The following is a 19,428-nucleotide window of genomic DNA, read 5'->3' as shown; positions in this document are numbered from 1 at the left end:
CAGGAGCATTATTCATCATGGCCGAAAAGTGGAGACAATCCACATGTCCATCAACTGATGAACAGATAAGTAAAACGTGGTATATCCATACAATATTATTCAGTCATAAAAAAGGAATAAATACTAATCCATGCTCCAACATGGATGAACCTTGAAAACATCATGTTAAGTAGAAGAAGCCAGACACAAAGGCACCCACTATATCATTCTATTTATATGAAATATCCAGAACAGACAAATTCATAGAGACATAAAGTAGCTTAACTGTTGCTAAGGGTTGGGAGAATGAAGAAATAGATGTGACTACATATAGGCATTTTGGGGTGATGAAAATGTTCCAGAATTAGATAGTGATGATGGTTGTACAACTTGGTGAATGCACTAAAAATTATACTTCATAAGAATGAATTTTATGTGGATTATATCTCAATTAATTATTTTCAAAGAATGTGATCTTAACAGTAATTAGATTATCTCCTGTGATATTGGAAAGGCAGCACAATGGAAAGAGCACTGACTCAGGAGACCTGGGTACCTACCACATTTCTACTACCAAGATCACTGTGATGGTGAGTCAATCACGTAACTTCTCTGGTCTTTAGGGAGAACTTGTAAAAGAAGGATCTAGATTCAAAGATGATCTCTAAAGTTTCCTTCAGTCCCGTAGCTCACTGTTTCTAAGCCTATAAAACACCCTCAACAGAGAAAAGATGCATATTTCTATGCTTCTTATTATACTTCCCCAGTATAGATGAGGTGCTACAGCCTGAGCAGGGAGAGCACCCCTTTGGAGGAAACAGATATCCAAGTTGAAAGCCCTACCTGCCAGCTTGCTAACTGCCTGACCTGAGACAAGTTATTTCATCTCACTTCACCTCAATCTCCTCCTTTGTAAAATTGTGGAATAGTAGTGCCTACTACTATAAATATTAAATGAGCTTATACTTTAGAGAGCAGTCATCATGAAGCCTAATAATAGATGTTTAAAACAAAACGAGGTGAGGACAGCTTTTGGCTACATCTAAGAGCAATTGTTGAATATCTAGATTGTAGCAAGTCATGTGGAGAAGGCAATGGCACCCCACTCCAGTAATCTTGCCTGGAAAATCCCATGGACGGAGGAGCCTGGTGGGCTGCAGTCCATGGGGTCGCACAGAGTTGGACACAACTGAAGCGACTTAGCAGCAGCAGCCAGCAGCAGAGGTCCTGATACTTATTTAACATGAGAAAATAGAGTCAGCTCTGTTGAGTGAGATGGGCCAGGATCTCTTACTCTAGGGCTTTTTTTTTCCCTCACAGAAGCCACCCAGTGTGGAATCAGGGCACCCCACCACCTGCGCCGAGATCAGGGCAGCACAGGCTTCTTAGAATAGCGTGTGTGGGGAGTGGGAACTAGCATGAGAAAAGGCGTTCTGAATGGGACCCTAGTGTGTCAGGTCCTCCTCCCAGGGCTCCTCACATGACTTTTTCAGAACCTGGAAATTCCCAAAGCATATTCATACTACACATTTAATGTATGTTTCTCCAGATCACATTTCTACCCACAGACTTAAAAAATGAAACTGGACTAGTGAACTTTGAATCGAAGTGTCACACCCTCCATCGTTTAGGTGAGTGAACACTCTCATCAGTGTGTTCTTCCATAAGAAACACATTGTTTAAAGGTGAGTCACGAATTAGTCGTATTTCTAATTGTGGAGGTATAGAATAACCTCTAGATTTTTAAGAGCATTTAAAAGTGACACAACTTTATGGGGATCATTAAACACTGGGTGTTTAAAATAATGTTTAATATATTTAATCTGCTGGAAATAACACTTCCATTGTTTAAAATGGACTGACATTTCTCTGCAGGCTTGTTCCTTCCTCTGTGCTTTTCCTTCCTCTGTGCTTTTTCTGTGTGCCCAACAAGACTGATTCCTACAATTTCTATTCATGAATATAATAATAAATAATAAAGGCTGGCACTTTAAGTATTAATACTTAACCCTGTTCCATCACCATCCTCTTACATATATTAATTAATATCACACAACAAAATGATAATCCACCCTATTTTATAGATTATAAAATTGAGTTTGAGTGGTGATATATCTTTTCTCCAGGCACACAACTGTGAGAAGGTACTAGCAGACACAGAACCAGGGCTCCCCTCCTCTCTGGACCTCATCATGGCCACAGACCTCCCTCTCCAACCAAGTAAAATTTGTCTCTTTTCACAGGCCTCCTACAAATGATCTTTGCTGATTGGAATTTGCTTTCTTCTTTATTCTTTCGGCATTTATACACTCAGTTGGTAGAACATTCATTTGTGATTTTTGGCAATTTTTGGAATTTTTAAAAGCATCATCAAATATATTTTGTGTATCAGGCAAACTTTTTATTTATTTATAAAGAAGAGACTCTGTTTTCTCTCTCTCTCCTTGTTTATTCTGCTATGACCTGTGAGCAAAAGAATATTCTCAGTAAAGTAGGTGCTCAGCAGATCCCATCAATTCACCACTCATTAATCACAGTGTTGTGATTAGCATGAGTGCAGCAGCCTAACAAATATTCAGTCTCATTTTGAAATTGACTTCATTTACCAATTTCATACCACTACTCACCACTGTATTTAATATCCTCACTTATATTACTTTTCAAATCTGATGACAATTAATAAGAATGGCTTAAATTTCTTCATAATGTACACAGTGTATGAATAAACTAAAATTAAGCCCCAAGTCTTAGTAACAAGAGTCTTCAAAACAATGCAATCAGTAAAATCTTGTCCGACAGGTGGAAGGAGCCCTATGTCTGTGGTTTATGCTGTCCTCTGCATAGTTGGCTGAGAAGTTAAACCACCAGAGTGCATTAGAAAATGTATCTTGTATTTTCATTTCCTAAGAAATGAACCAGAAATTATATTTTGCAACTTGGAAAGGCGTGTTTTCCTCAAATAAAACTTGAACTCTTACATCTGCTCATAAAAATGTAGAGCATCTTAAAATATGAACAAATGCTAGAGTTTTAGGAATGACAGAGCAGCTGCTGCATATGCAGATGTGATGCAAAGGCTGTGGAAACATTATTCAGCTATTCAGAAATAGAATCTGAAAAGCCTTCTATTTTGGTACACAAGAGTTGATTTATTTTCCCTTTTTTAAACCAGTTCTTTAACCAGAAGTTCAAAAGAAGAGACTGTCATATTTAAAACCTAAATCGATATATACCATGATAATACAAGATAGCTCACATTTCTACTAATCTGAACTAATATTCCAGTTTTTGAAGTATATACAAAGCCACCGTAGATACTAAATTAAGCTTGCCATGCCATTATGAACAAGCAGTATTATGATTTTCTCATGAGACACAGAAAACAATTTTTTTTTTTTAGAAACAGGTGGAACAGAGACAGGTAAGAACTGTAACAGAATAAGAGAATTCAGAGGGAAAATGAGCATCACGAACCAGAGCCACCATGGTACACACAGAGAAAATGTGAAGGGGGTCTCCCAGGAATGTGTGATGCTGTGTTCACAATGCCCACCAGCTTTGTCCCCTACTGATTCTCTGTCTCCATCCACTCCAGTGGCCTTCCAATTCCTGTTCTAACCCAAGTAGGTGCTTTCCTGACTCGGAGGCTTCACAGAGGCTACTCCTACAGCCTTAAATGTTTTTTTGTTTGTTTTTCTAAAAAACACCTTTCTGCTTAAACATTTATACTGCACTCTAGAACTTAGCTCAAAATGCTGTTCCTCAAGGAAGCATTCTCCAACCCTCCAGATGCTGTCAGTCTCCTTGCTACACTCCTACAGCACCTTTCCTTCTGTACAGCACTTTCCACAATTGTAATTAAATAATTAAAAGTGCTATTTGTTGTATAAAGTCATTGTATCCCCAGACAGCAAGTTTTAGGAGATCTTTGTTTTTCAATTGTCAAAGTTCCCTGACCTCAAGGACAGTGCTCATACCTTCACCTCCAAGCACTATCTCTGATCTGCCTTCTCAGTTTCCTATACTCTCAACTTGAAACTCTGACCTTCAATTAAGTTAGTGCCAGGCAACAGACCACTGGACCCCATGAAATGGCTCTGGTGAGAAACACCCTCTTCCCTTGCTCCTTGGACCAGTCTGATTTGTCTTCTAATGTTATTCCCTTTTGGTCTAGTTTCACAGTCTCTACTGAGAAGAAAGTAACAACAACCAAAGGAATTTGCTTGCATTCCCTTTGGAAACTTCATAAGGCTATTTCCACAGTTGACGATCGCTTGGACTTTGGTGGGGAGGGAAGCTTTTTTTTTTTTTTTTTTTAAGTACAATATTTCACAACAGCTGAAATAATTTTCTGCCAAAGTCTGTTCTAAATTCAGCATGTGTTTTCTCTGTATGTACAAGGCAGCCAAAGGTCTAGAGATATAATGTGATATATGAATTTAGCACTTCAATATGCAAAAACAGAACAGATACTTTTATATACTGCTAATGATAATAACAACTACTGACTCTAAAGTAAGCAAATCTATATTTGTTTTCAAGTTAAGGGTGTTACTTGAGAATATTCGAAAACATTTGCTAAAGGGGTGTGAACAGTGTAGACTCTCATCAAAATCCATCTGTCTGAATCTATTAACTGGCATTTCCCCAGCTGGGGCATTCCTGCATAACAAAAGCTCCATAATTATGTAGAGGGTGAGGGCTGATACCTAACTTAGACACTGGATTTATTTTATCCGGAATTAAAAGTTCTAAAAGAGTTTTGTCAATGTGTGTCTTTACGACTCAACTATATCAAACACAAAAACAAAAGGTGATATTGAATAGAGAATTCAAGTTCAAGCTTCAAAGTCAAGGTATTTATCAAGACTATTTTCTCTACTTAGAAAAAAGAATGCTCCACAACTTGTTCACAAAAACATCTTGCAAATGCTCATGTAAACTCTTCAGGGAGAGGTATGTGCTGTTTCCTCACCTTCCTGTCCCCTACTGATCTGACTGCTTTCTACTTTTCACTCAGTGTTTAATGAAGACATATGTGATTTTTCAAAATGTGTTTTCCAGGGATTAATACATTTGGATTACCTAAATTAAACAAAAACAACTCCATTTCCATCATATTAAAAGGTTCTGTTTTTATGTGTCTATTGAGCACATTGAAGGTAGTAATAAATACTTGCAGATTGATCATCATAAGCCTACAATGCAGGAGACCTGGGTTTGATCCCTGGGTCCAGAAGATCCCCTGCAGAAGGGAAGAGCAACCCACTCCAGCATGCTTGCCTGGAGAACTCCATGGACAGAAGAGCCTGGTAGGCTACAGTCCATGGGGTCACAAAGTGTCGGACACGACTGAGCAACTAACACTCTCACTCTATCGATCTCCTATATCTATGTCAAGTTCACGCCTAACACCTTCCCTTCTGAAAAGTGGAGTGCTTTTCTAGGCTCTGCAGGAAATGTTATTCTTACTGGCTCTGGCTGGGTCTGTCTCACTGTCATTAATTTTTTTCTTCCTTGTATATCAAAAGTATATATTATATATTTTCTCTTTGTAGTAAGTAAACTGAAAGGATTCGGAACCTAACATCAAAAAGTCTGCCGTTAGTTTGTTTTGAGTATCGTAGGCTACTTGTCACTCTCTGAAAACATCATGGACACAACTGAGCTTTCAGGGCAAACAGTCGTACTTCCTATTGATGCTGTATCGTGAACGTTCAACTTAACTCTTATCTCTAGCCTTTATTCAACCCTAAAAACTGACATATCAGGATATAAGGCCTCAGTAGCTCCAGAAGAGAATGGGATGAGGCCCTTTCCCAGACACTCTGCTTGCTGTCACTAAGCAACAGCTCTGCCCATAGGCACCACCTGATTATGCTATACACAGAGAACAAAGAAAATGAATAGACAAAATTCAAAATTAATATAAAATCGTGATATGAGCTTGAATCCCTTTCTTCAGAAAACCTAAAAATGTGAGATACTTTGAAGAATTTTAATTTGAATCCCCTTCTCTTGCCCGTCCTGTTATGAGCTGGATTAAACTACAAATGCTACATGCCAAAAGGACAGGAAAAGGAGCGGAGGAAGAGCCAAAAAACGTATACACTGCCTCCTGAATCGTCTGACACGTAACTTATGAACCTTAGAAATTCGTCCTCAGTCCTATGAAGTCTAACATTGTCTCTGTTATTGACAGCAGAGGAGTAAAGCTAGAAGAATATGTAATTCAATAACTCGTGAGATGGGCAAAGGAGATTTATCCCCATCTTCCTCTCCTCCAAAAACATAAGCACTACATTTCAACAGAGTTAAATATGAGAGCTTCCTTTCAGAACAACTGTAAAAATCACAGGATGTATAAAATCATTTTCGTTGGTAAAAAGAATAAACAGGAAATCCCCTGCATCCCCACCTGGCATTACTCTAGCTGCTCCTTGTGCTGGAGGAGTCTTGAAGAGATTTATCACACCAAAGCTTCTGTGGGAGCTTTCTTTACCCAAGCACCACTTTGAACACTGAAGTTTTACAGAGGCCATCAACGTAAGAGGTTAAATTTGAAATGAAGTTTCATTTTGGTGTATTTCAGTCAAGTAGAGTAAACCACACACTATCCTTTCTACTGAACTCATATCCTATGTACTGAACTTAAAACAAAACTGTTGTCATTGATTTTCTTCCTGTACTCAGGCATCTAGAGAAAAGAAAGGAGGCCATATTTAGAGCACCCACTATGTGATAAAATGGTGTCTTTGAAGTGTGTCCCACAGATCTAGACCTTCACAATTTTCTGGAAAGCATCTTAAAAATGCAGGTTCCTGGATCTTCTTCTGACTTTCTTGCCAGTGGATCCCAGATTATGTAAGTTGAAAGAGCACAGGGACCTTCTCCGTGGTCCAGTGGCTGGGACTCCACACTCCCAATGCAGGGGGCCCAGGTTCAATACCTGGACAGAGAACTATTAATAGATCCTACATCCTGCAACTAAAAGGTTCTGTGTGCTACAACTAAGACCCAGTGCAGACAAATAAGTAAATAAAACATTAAAAAAGAAAAAAAGGGCATCAGGTGATTCTTCTGTACTGAAACTTGGAAACTAATTAAAATGACTGTCTAAATGCTTTCACATAGGTTATCTTATTTAGTAATTTAAGAATGTATATACAAAGTAGAAATAGACCCACAAACATAGAAAACTAAATTAGGAGTTTGGGATTAACACATACACACTACTATATATAAAACAGATAACCAATAAGGGAGGTCTTTGTCATTAGGATAAAATAAAATAATGCTTATTAACACAATCAATGGCACGTGTGTGCGTGCCAAGTTGCCTTAGTCATGCCGGATTCTTTGTGACCCTATGGACGGTAGCCTGCCAGACTCCTCTGTCCATGGGGATTCTCCAGGCAAGAATACTGGAGTGGGTTTCCATTTCCTTCTCCAGGGGATCTTCCCAACCCAGGGATTGAACCTGGGTCTCCTGGACTTCCTGCACTGCAGATTCTTTACCACTGAGTCTCAGTGTAGCTGTTGCCCTTTTTACTAGGAACCCCATGCTGCTGCTGCTGCTGCTGCTAAGTCGCTTCAGTTGTGTCCGACTCTGTGCGACCCCATAGACGGCAGCCAGGCAAGAACACTGGAATGGGTTGCCATTTCCTCCTCCAATGCATGAAAGTGAAAAGTGAAAATGAAGTCGCTCAGTCGTATCCAACTCTTAGTGACCCCATGGACTGCAGCCTACCAGGCTCCTCCATCCATGGGATTTTCCAGGCAAGAGTACTGGAGTGGGTGCCATTGCCTTAGTTATGACAAACCATTGCAATGGTTTCAACCAGAGTGGAAATTTCTTAATCATTTTGGAAGGTTGACCAGAGGGAGAAAAAAAACAAAAAAGTAAGAGGAACAGGGTAAAGGATAAATGGGAGTTTTCTCTGTTTCAACGATCTCCCTAAATTGAGCTCATAATTGCCTTGAGGTCATAAGTACATTATTAATATTTCCCACATTCCAAATTGGGAAGTCGGGTCACAGTAAGATTTCTCAGGGGGCCAGTAAGTTATCAGTGGAGGTAGGAATCAAATTCAGCCTTGTTTTCAGTTGGGTTCTCCAGCAGTTCACTGCCTTTCATATGCAGATCATTCGTTATGCAATAATTTAATTCAATGCTTTTCATAAAGAATGTCACAGAAGGGCTGCTTCATGTGTGTTACTTTGTTGTTGCCCTGGTGACATTTGAGGAGCCCTCAGGCGACCATGGATAGCTGAGGATTCCAGAGAGCAGCTCCATGTGAACAAAAAGGGTGAGTGTTCCAATGCAGCTGTTCAATGGAGAGTCTCAAGTTGTGCACCATGAATTAGTACTTTTCTTCTGGCTTTTTTTCCCCCCCTCTTGCCTCTAGTCAGCATGTTAGATAAATCCAGCTTTACATGAGCTTATGCATAATCAAAGAACTCAACTATTTTTTATGAAATTTTATAAAACCTTTTTAACCATTGACCTAAAACCATTCTACGTATATACTAAAGGCAGAGAGTCATCAGATTTCTTATAAGAATCACTAATAGTTGGAAGCTCCTTAGAAGAAAATATTTTATCATATTCATTTTTGTGTCCCCTGTTCCAGGCACTGTAATTTTGCATAACATGGGACATCAATAAATGTTTATGAATGAATAAATACAGCCTGTGAGATCTATTTCAGATCTATTTTCAAGAGGGTCCTTTTAAAGTAACTACTCCCCAAAAGCCCTATGAAAAATAGATCAAGAACTCACATTACTTTCATTGCAGAAATTATAGACTATCAAGTGTCTGTAATACATATACCATGTATATTTCAGACACTCATTTTAACGTTAAATCTGAGTAACCACACCGAGATTTGGAGTGAAAAAGCCCCAGTAAGTGAGGCTGAAAACTTGGGAGTTCACAGGAGCTCTTATAGGTTCTGCTAATTTAACAGAAGCCGTCTTTAAGAGCCACAGAAGACCTTAGGTTCTCTGCAACACCCAGGCAAGCAAAGAGGCTCTAACCATTAATCAAGTTGTAAAGCAAGGCAACTTAGAAAAGACGATATAAAATCAGTAAAGGGGAGGAGGGTTTGGGGGAGAATGCACATGTATGGCTGAGACCCTTTGCTGTTCACCTGAAACTATCACAACATTGCCTGTTAATTGGCTATGTGTGTGTGTGTTAGTCACTTCAGTTGTGTCCGACTCTTTGTGACCCCATGGACTGTAGCCTGCCAGGCTCCTTGTCCATGGGATTCTCCAGGCAATAATACTGGAGTGGATTGCCATGCCCTCCTCCAGGGGATCTTCCCAACCCAGAGATCAAACCTGCGGCATTCTGCATCTTCTGCATCATAGGCAGATTCTTTACTGCTGAGCCACCAGGGAAACCCTAATTGGCTATAACCCAATACAAAATAAAAAGTTAAAAAAAAAAAAACTAATATGATCAATAAGAAAAAAGGCATATTTTTCCATTAAAAAATCAATAAGAGCTTGTGATGCTTATACCACATGCTGGTGGAGAAAGGAAAATGGATTCACAAAATCATGAAGTCCTGGAATTAGAAAATAATTTATAGGCTGTCTATCTGATACAGCACTGGAAATCACACATGAGATCCACAAATTTGTCATCTGGCCTCTTCCCACCTCTCCGGTCTTCCCTTCACCGGTTCTCCTTCCTGACCCATGGCCCCAGCAATACTGATTTTTGCTGCTTCATGCCTCTGTTTCTTTACATTGTACTTGCTCCTCCTCTTCCTTAGAGTATAATTTCTCTTCCTAGAGAGATCTTCTCTGACCACTGGATCCAAACCAGTACTCCCTTGCATTCTCCAGGTCCTTCTTTATAACACTTAACATCTTATGCATTTGTTTACTATTTATTATTATCTATCTTCCCCAGTTAAATGGAAGACCAATGAGGGGGCTAAATTTGTCTGGTTTGTTCACCACTGAACAAGTAGCTGGGACAGTATTTGCTGTAGTAGACACTTAATAAAAATTTGCTGAATAAGTTAGGGCTTCCCTGGTGGCTCAGTGGTAAAGAATCTGACTGCCAATATAAGAGATGGAGGTTCGATTCCTGGGCCAAGAAGATCCCCTGGAGAATGGCAATGGCAACCCACTCCAGTATTCTTGCCTGGAAAATTCCATGGACAGAGGAACCTGGTGGGCTACAGTCCATGGAGTTGCAAAGAGTCGGACACAACTAAGTGACTGAACAACCACAAGTAAGGTGAATGAATGAAAACCTGGAGTCAGTCTCTGTAGAAAAAAATGAAAAAAGCCATACGATTTAGAGGATTTCACCCCTCAAACCTATTTTCTCTAGTGTTATGATTTTTATTAATGGTCAAAAAGGAACTTTTCCATCTTAAATGAAAAATTAATATTTAAATTTCAACCATATTTTCTTCATTTTCCCCAGCTTAATATGTGATAACAACACCTGTGTTCATTTCCTTTAGCTGTAAAATGAAAAATGCCAATTGCACTTTGGAAGGATGCTGGAGGACTGGAAAAGGTTGTTGTTATTGTTCAGTCACTAAATCATGTCCAACTCTTTTGCTACCCTATGGACTATAGCCCACCAGGCCCCTCTGTCCATGAGATTCTTGAGGCAAGAATACTAGAGTGGGCTGCCATTTCCTTCTTCAGGGGATCTTCCTGACCCAGGGACAAACCCACGTCTCTTGAGCTGGCAGGTGGATTCTTTACCACTGAGCCACCAGGGAAGCCAGGGAAAGGTTTGTTGCTTAAACCCACAAAGCTGACAGGTGTGCCAAACACCTTGGGGTGGGCGTGGTTCATGATAGGGCAGGCAGAGTTTGAGGCCACCAGAGGTAAACTCAGCACTTGAGAGGGAGCAATCATATTCTTTTAATGTCCTTCAGTTATTGAAGCCATGAGTCAGGATGCCAACAAACACTTATATCTCATGGGAAAGGCTTTGCTCCTGAAGGTAAATAAGGCACCATCATTCCCTCAACAAGTTTGTAATCTAGACTGATTTCAGATACAGGAATTTTGCTTATGAAGGGTACAGTTACATTTGAATGCACCGGCAAACCCAAAAGTCACTTGCTGTGACTTGGAATCTAATCTTAAGTTTATGGCTAATGAGATATGTGACCTGGAAGAGGTTAATTGAATCTCTTCAAGGTTCAATCAGCTTGTGTGAAATGAACAGCCTGGACAAGATAATCTGCAAGCTTTCCACGTTCTCTAATAGTTCATGATGTCTTGAGCTAAATAGAAAGAAGAGAATGTTGGCCTAAATTTGCTCAAAATATTGAAGAGTTTGAATGAACAAGTATCATCTCTATCAATATCAGTCCACCTTTTTGAATCTTGCTAGGAAACTCCAATACTTTGGCTACCTGATGTGAAGAACCGACTCACTTGAGAAGACCCTGATGCTGGGAAAGATTGAAGGTGGGAGGAGAAGGGGATGACAGAGGATGAGATGGTTGTATGGCATCACTGACTCGATGGACATGAGTTTGAGTAAGCTCTGGGAGTTGGTGATGGATGGGGAAGCCTGGCATGCTGTAGTCCATGGGGTTGCAAAGAGTCGGACATGACTGAGCGACTGAACTGAAGTGAGGAACTGATTCACAAAATAAGAAAAGGCATTCATTCTTTTATTTCTTCAACAACTCAGTTATTTTACCATGTGGGTTTATAGTAAGAAGTAAAAGATTTTCCTTAATGTCAGACAAAGTTTCTCTCAGTTCAGTTCATCAGTCGTGTCTGACTCTTTACGACCCCATGGACTGAAGTACACCAGGCTTCCCTGTCCATCACTAACTCCCAGAGCTTACTCAAACTCATGTCTATCAAGTCGGTGATGCCATCTAACCATCTCATCCCCTGTGGTCCCCCTCTCCTCCCGCCTTCAATCTTTCCCAGCATCAGGGTCTTTTCCAATAAGTCAGTTCTTCCCATCAGGTGGCTAAAGTATTGGAGTTTCAGCTTCAGCATCAGTTCTTCCAATGAATATTCAGGACTGGTCTCCTTTAGGATGGACTAGTTGGATCTTCTTGCAGTACAAAGAACTCTCAAGAGTCTTCTCCAACATCACAGTTCAAAAGCATCAATTCTCTAGCACTCAGCTTTCTTTATAGTCCAACTCTCACTATTAAAGTTTCTCTAATTTAGGACAAAAGAACTCTTGCTGGTGAGGCAAGAACCAGACAAAGAATTCAGCAGAGTGAATGGAAAGGCACAAACTTGAAGTTGAATGAAACTGCACTTTACTAGCTGTTTTGGCCTCGGCTAAGTTTCTTCACTTACCCCATCCTTAAAATGGGGATGATAACCATGACCTCAGCACGTGGCTGTGAAGTTTCACAGGATAATGGGGGAGAAGCACTGAATCGGGGGCCTGACACGCAGCAGATCCTCATGGTCTTCCCACCCACCAAAGGGCACTCAGCTATGGAAGGGGGAGATGGTGACCAGGTGGGAAGGACTTGAGGAAGTCCTTGAAAGTGAGTAGGATTTAGGTAGGCAGAAGGGAGATAAAAGGACTGGGACTGGAAGACATTTGTGTAGCTTAAGGCATGGAGTCTGAAATAAACTTTAGGGCCATTTTTTAGTTACTGGTGAGAGGAGAGTGCCAGGCAGGCTGCATACACACAACAACAAAGAAAATCACCTAGGAGCCTTGTTAAAAATGCATACTACACACTCCATCCCACCACCTCCCCCACGCATGGTGGTGGTTTCATCGCTAAGTCGTGTCCGACTCTTGTGACCCCATGGACTATAGGCTGCTAGGCTTCTCTGCCCATGGGATTCTCTAAGCAAGAATACTGGAGTGGGTTGCCATTTCCTTCTCCAGGGGATCTTCCTGACCCAGGGATCGAACCCAGCATACATACTCATATACACTGTCTCCTGGGGATGATTTTGACTGCTCAGGTCTGGGAAAAGTATTTTAAAGAGGTTTTCCAGTGATTCTGATGCTCGGTCAGGTTTGGGAGTCACTGGGTTGAATTAACAGCAACTGACTGAGCTTACAGAGCAGAGCTCACGCAGGGCAGCAGGAAAGTGAGCCCAAGGGCAAGCTCGAGGATAGGAGCCTGGATTCAAATAATCCCCTGGCCCTCTCTGACCTTGGGACCATGGACAGTCACACAGTATTTGCTCTGAAGCCTAGGTGTCAAATAAGAAAGCACATGAAACCTTAGCACAATGCCTGGCTTACAATTTTTATCCTCATTTGTCTCATAATGTAGTAGAAATCAGAGCACCCACCCTGCCTACCTTAAAGGACTTTGCTGCTGCTGCTAAGTCACTTCAGTCGAGTCCAACTGTGTGCGACCCCATAGATGGCAGCCCACCAGGCTTCCCCGTCCCTGGGATTCTCCAGGCAGGAACACTGGAGTGGGTTGCCATTTCCTTCTCCAATGCATGAAAGTGAAAAGTCAAAGTAAAATCACTCAGTCGTGTCCGACTCTCAGCGACCTCATGGACTGCAGCCCACCAGGCTCCTCCGTCCATGGGATTTTCCAGGCAAGAGTAGTGGAGTGGGGTGCCATTGCCTTCTCCATAAAGGACTTTAGTGAGAACCTATTAATTTTAAGCCACTATTAGAACCCTTAGTGGAAAAACACAACTGTACAGTGTTATACAAATATTCAAGATCATCATTAATCATCATCATCATTATCATGGGGACCCTGTCTAGGATGCCAGAATGCTACGGTCAGCTCCCATCTATTAGACCCATTGGTAACTTTGAGGTGACACTGGGGCATGGCTGGGGAAATGGTTCTGCTTTGTCACTACAACACCCAGAAACAGTCATCCCTTCCTAAGTGCTAGACTGTGATTGGGGTGTGGGTCTTGGAGTCATCAGAATCTCACAGATCTTATAATGACCTGTAGATCATTCGAAATGTGCCCCTCTCATAAATCTATATCGGAGAAGGCAATGGCACCCCACTCCAGTACTCTTGCCTGGAAAATCCCATGGACGGAGGAGCCTGGTAGGCTGTAGTCCATGGGGTCGCTAAGAGTCAGACACAATTGAGCGACTTCATTTTCACTTTTCACTTTCATGCATTGGAGAAGGAAATGGCAACCCACTCCAGTGTTCTTGCCTGGAGAATCCCAGGGACAGGGGGGCCTGGTGGGCTGCCATCTATGGGGTCACACAGAGTCGGAAACGACTGAAGTGAGTTAGCAGCAGCAGCATAAATCTATATAACGACAAGTAGTAGTTCCTTAACCTCTCCAAGCCTGGGTTTCCTCATGCATAAAGTGGGGACAATATCAGCACACAGGGTCACACCATACAGCTGGGTAAGCTGTGTGTTCCCTACACAGAGCAAGCAGCCAAAGGGGGCCAGGGAGGTGGACATCCCAGCCCAGGGTGCACTCACCTAGCCATATGCCCATGGGGCTGCACTTTCTAAGAGAAGGCAGTTTCTAATAGCTTTCTCATTCTCGGCCCGGAGTGGAAGCTTTTTTCTAAATCACAGCAAGCTTCTCTCTGTGCTAACAGGGACCCTGGGAGTACTTGCTCTGAAGCCTGGGCATCAAATGAGAAAACACGTGAAGCCTTAGCACAATGCCTGGCTTACAATAGGGTCCAATTCAGGGTAGCTGAATCTGCCTACTTTTTTCCTATTCAGGACTACGCAAACACATTCTTGTTTGAAGTAGCTCAAGAGAAATGAAATGCACACACTCTTCTTTTTATTCAATTGTGCAAATACTTTACATTAAATAATGAACCTAACTTTCAAACACAGAAACACGTCTTCTTTTGTTTTTGGTTTTCTTTTTTTTTTTTTACATCATTAAATGGGGACTTCTAGACATAGCAAAGGAGGCTCTAACCTATGCAACGTTATGAGCCTAGACTCCATCAACTTTAGTATTCTTCACAGAGATAGATGGACATCCTGATAAAATAAAATGTTTGTGGATATGTGCTGGGAATCCCTGGTGATAAATGATAGGCTTTATTACTACCTCTCCTAATTTCCTTTTCTTAGTAAGTAGTCCTAGGTGAAATCTAAACGGGAAATAGCCTTAGTGGTTTTAATAGCAGTGGTTTAATGAATAACCTATTATGGATATTGTAAATAAATTTTAAATTATGAAACAGATGAATTGTTTTCAAAAACAAGCCATGGATCTGAAAGTTTAGCGTACCACGAATGGGCAATTTGTCCCAACCTCCTATTTTACCTAACCAATACAATACTTTTAAAAAACTATTAAAATATTTGCTTCAATATACATAGTAACAAAATATAATCATTATAACTCTGCAAACACCAGGGGTAAAATTATTGCCTTATTTCATAATAATGCTGCCAGAATCAATGAATAATAAAAGAAAACAAATAACTTCTCTTTTGGGAGATCACCTTCCCAAGAGCATGGGGCACACAACCTATGGACTGTAGACTGTAGATGCTCCAGGAAAAGCTTGCAGGCTCCTCCCAGATCTAATGTCCTGTAATTTTACAAGTCAGTTTTATCTTAAATAATACAAAATTATCAATGAGAGTGAACTCACCAATCAAGACATGACTATACAAGAGACTGGCTTCTGAATGCAGGATTAGCTACATCATTTGCTCTACCCAGTATAAATAAAAATGTTGGCCCTTCATTCAACAATGATTAATAATTTCAAGATTGTAACAGTAGAGCTTAAACCAAGTGTGGGGCCAGTCTGAGCACTGGGCCCTGCCTGTGTGTGTTTCAGGGAGATTCTCCTGGTGACTGCAGGCCCTGGACTCCTAGCTTGTTCTCCTCCTCGTTCCTTTTCCAATTCTGGCAGATGTAGTTCCAATAACAGAAAGTAGCATTCCAAAAACACAAAGTACCAATTAAGTTGCTGCAGTTGATGGAAGTTAGGTAACCAGAGAGGCATGGGAAATGACATCGGCAGGTATCCTGGGGTATACTTCTGGGCTTCTGCCCTTTCCTAGTCTATCGAAACATCCAATGAAATCCAGACAGAAAAGGAACTAAGACTCAGGGCATTAAGCTTCCTTTAGACACACAAGCTAGTTTTATAGACTCATTGATCTTTAAAGTTAAATACGGCCTTAGAGATTATCTAGTCCAACTTCTCTCATTTTAATTAGGCCTCCATCAGATTCCCTTTAGGCCAAGGACATGGAAATGAATCTTGGTTGCACAGCTTTAAAGCTGATGGTATTTTGATGAACAAACTGTAATTGATGATCTTTCAGAAAGATAAAATGTTAGTATAATGAATGATTCATGCTATAACACTAACAGACTTGCACAAGATGCTGCCAACCATACTAGCAACATATGTACTATTTGATTTATTTTTAATTCCATTCATATCAAACTAATCTTTTAGCTCTTTGAAATCCCTAAAATGGGATCTAGAATGGGTCCATTAAATATGGAAACAAGGCAGATGAATCCAGGTATGAAGCGAGTGGGTGGTTTAAGGCTAGAGCAAAAAGCATCTCTTGCTTATCAGAAAACATGTCTATTCTTCACAGAGGATACATCTATGCATCTATATCCATCTGTCTATTTATTTGTCTTGTATTTTTTAAAATAAACTCTTATACAATGTTAATTAAGGAGTCAGACATTATGCTAAATCCTTTGAAAATATTAACTCATTTAATCCTCAGGAGAGCCCTATGAGATAAGTACTATGCTTGTCCTCCTTTTTAAAGATGGGGAAATTTAGGAACATCAAGATTATTTATCTTGCCCAAGGACCCACTGACTAAATGGTGGGAGCAGGATTTAAACCCACGTAGCCTTGCTCCAGTAACTGCTCTTAACCAGTGGTCCCCAGGCTTTTTGGCACCAGGGACCGGTTTTGTGGAAGACAATTTTTCCACAGATGGGGTGAGGAGGGGATGGTTCAGACAGTAATGTAAACAATGGGGAGCAACACATGAAGTTTTGCTTGCTCTCCAGACCAACGCTCACCTCCTGCTGTGTAACCCAGACAGAGGTACTGGCCTGCAGCCCAGGAGTTGGGGTCCCCTGCTCTTAACCACTATACCCTGATGTATGCCAGTAATCTTTCATCATGCCAGAACACCACTAACCCCCACCCTCCATTACATTGTACACAACAAAAGTAAAACAACATGGCTTCAAGATACTAGGAAATCTATGTTCCCAGCATTGTAGCCATAGCTATGCCAAACATTTATATCAACACTATGGCTGAACTGATGCTAATTTCACAGATGTTAATTACCATTACACAGCTGTGACTTTATACAAATGATGATATCTCAAATAGCTTCAATCCTTTTTCCACCACTACAGTGTTCTCTAAATGGTTAAGAGTAATTTTTCATTTGTCACTGTTGCTTTGATTTAGATTCAAGAATTAGAAATCAAATACTTACCATAAAGCCGCTCTTCTTTCTTTCCAAAAAGAGTAAAACAGCCTATAAGACAATGGTTGAAATATGTAAAAGCTTCTCTTTTTCCCACTTATCTTCATTCTAACAATTGCTCCTCTTTAAACCTATTGCTTATGAATCTTTTCTTGGGACTAAAATAAAGATGCAATTTATTTCCAAGACCATGGGGACAACTCCTCTTGGCTAAGATACGTGCAATCCATCATGTTTTTCAAGAGGTCTGCAATGAATGCAACTCAGCATCAGCCAAAAAAGAGAAGCCACCTTTGTGATGTCATTGTGACAAACCATACATTCTTATGCGGCAGTAGATAAGTTTAACTTACACAGTCACACCTTCCAGTTATTAAAATATTTGTACTTTAAGGACATTATTCTAATGGCAATTATTAAATTTCAGTGGAAAACACTTTTAAAGATCCTTCAAGAAAACTGGTCGTGTTTTCACTTTATCCAGATGTAGAGAGGATAAGAAGCATATAAGACTTCCAGTTAAAATCACTGCTGGTAAATATATCACTTTTCATGAGGTTGTATAATTATCTCTGTGGTCCATTTAATTTCATATATAGGAAGGAGAAAGAAGTGTTCAACAACCATGGTATGCCATGATGAAATATAGATTAAAATATGCTCCACTACACAAAATAACAGAACCATAAGGTTCTGAACATTTTATCTTAGATAAAAATGTTACTAAGGAAATATTCTGCCTGAGAAGATAAGATAGCTTAACACAGCAGGTTTGCAAATACAATATTGTGTAGTCATGGTGCATTCTATACTGTCCTTTAGCATTTTCTGGAAGCCTGTTCTATTTCTGGTTAAACAGATGAGTTAAGTGATTGGGTGGCATAATAAAATAAAATTTGTGTGCTTTGCCAGGATAAAACCACAGTCCTGAATTAATATCCTGCACTACAGTCCCAACATGCTTTGACAAGGATGCTATTTAATGGCTCAATAAATACTTATTGACTAAATACAAACGTGACAAAAATGTTTGTCCTTCAACTCGATTGCTTTAGGACCAAACACTCAAGGATTTTGGGGAAAAAAAAATGGCACCCACCCAGGAACATTGCAACACTCTTCAAACCATGCTTGTTTTCATTTTGCAATATCCCTAAACTTGCAAAATAGGCTTCCCTAGTGGCTCAGATGGTAAAGAATTCGCCTGCAAAGCTGGAGACCTGGGTTCAATCCCTAGGTTGGAAAGGTCCCCTGGAGGAGGGCATGGCAACCCTACTTCAGTATTCTTGCCTGGAGAATCCCCATGGACAAAGGAGACTGGCAGGCTACAGTCCACGGGGTCGCAAAGAGTTGGACACGACTGAGCGACTAAGCACACACACAAATTTGCAAAAGGGAAGAATAGAAATATACTGTTGGATAAACCCCTAAGTTGTTTTGTTCAACAGAAGATTAAAAAAGAAAAAAAAAGAATATATATTAATTTCATTAGATGTGCTCCATGTCCAAGTAAGTGACCAGCTTGGTGACTAACAAAAATGGTATCAGATGGTCTTCTTAAGGAATTTTGGCCAACTGGTAGGGCTCCTGTCTCCTATTCAGAGAAATCACCCACAAATAACTAACATGGTCCTTTCTTTGCTCCAGCTCTAGGAAGAAACCGTTACTTCCAAGGGTTAGGCAGCATATTGTAGATTAGGTCATATTTAAGTTATCCTCATTAAAAAAAACACAAAAACTTAAAGACTTGGTTACCTATTTTTCTCTGAGAAATTTCCCTTCAATCATCTTTATTATGGAAAGACCATAATTGGTAAAAGTCAGCAAATGATGCAACCTTAGAAAATTCAATATAGTATAGAATCTTTCTTAAAAGCTAAACTTTGATTAGCCTATTCCTAGATATAAAGATATTGGAGAAATCACCTTTCCAATATAAACTTCTTACCCCACCACATATGGGGCCAACAAGTCACAGTAACCATAGAAGTATTCCTTCTAACACCATTTTTATCTAATCAACTATATTTTAATTTTTATGGGGGCA

General features: G+C 40.2%; 1 protein-coding gene across 6 annotated transcripts in view; it reads right to left on the bottom strand.

The window, feature by feature from the left end:
* Positions 1–19,428, bottom strand: part of STARD13 (StAR related lipid transfer domain containing 13) — a 492,565-nt gene that overhangs the window by 201,475 nt on the left and 271,662 nt on the right. For 4 of the 6 annotated variants that reach the window (XM_061434800.1, XM_061434804.1, XM_061434801.1 and 1 more), the window contains one exon: positions 17,391–17,432. The exons of the other annotated variants lie outside the window; for them this stretch is intronic. In XM_061434800.1, coding sequence (XP_061290784.1) covers positions 17,391–17,432 — 42 coding nt within the window. The remainder of the gene's footprint in view (positions 1–17,390; positions 17,433–19,428) is intronic. 6 annotated transcript variants of the gene reach the window in all.

Source organism: Bos javanicus, chromosome 12 (genome assembly GCF_032452875.1).
Source record: "Bos javanicus breed banteng chromosome 12, ARS-OSU_banteng_1.0, whole genome shotgun sequence".
In the NCBI taxonomy this organism is placed as follows: Eukaryota; Metazoa; Chordata; class Mammalia; order Artiodactyla; family Bovidae; genus Bos; species Bos javanicus.
This window is presented reverse-complemented; position numbering and strand designations above follow the sequence as displayed.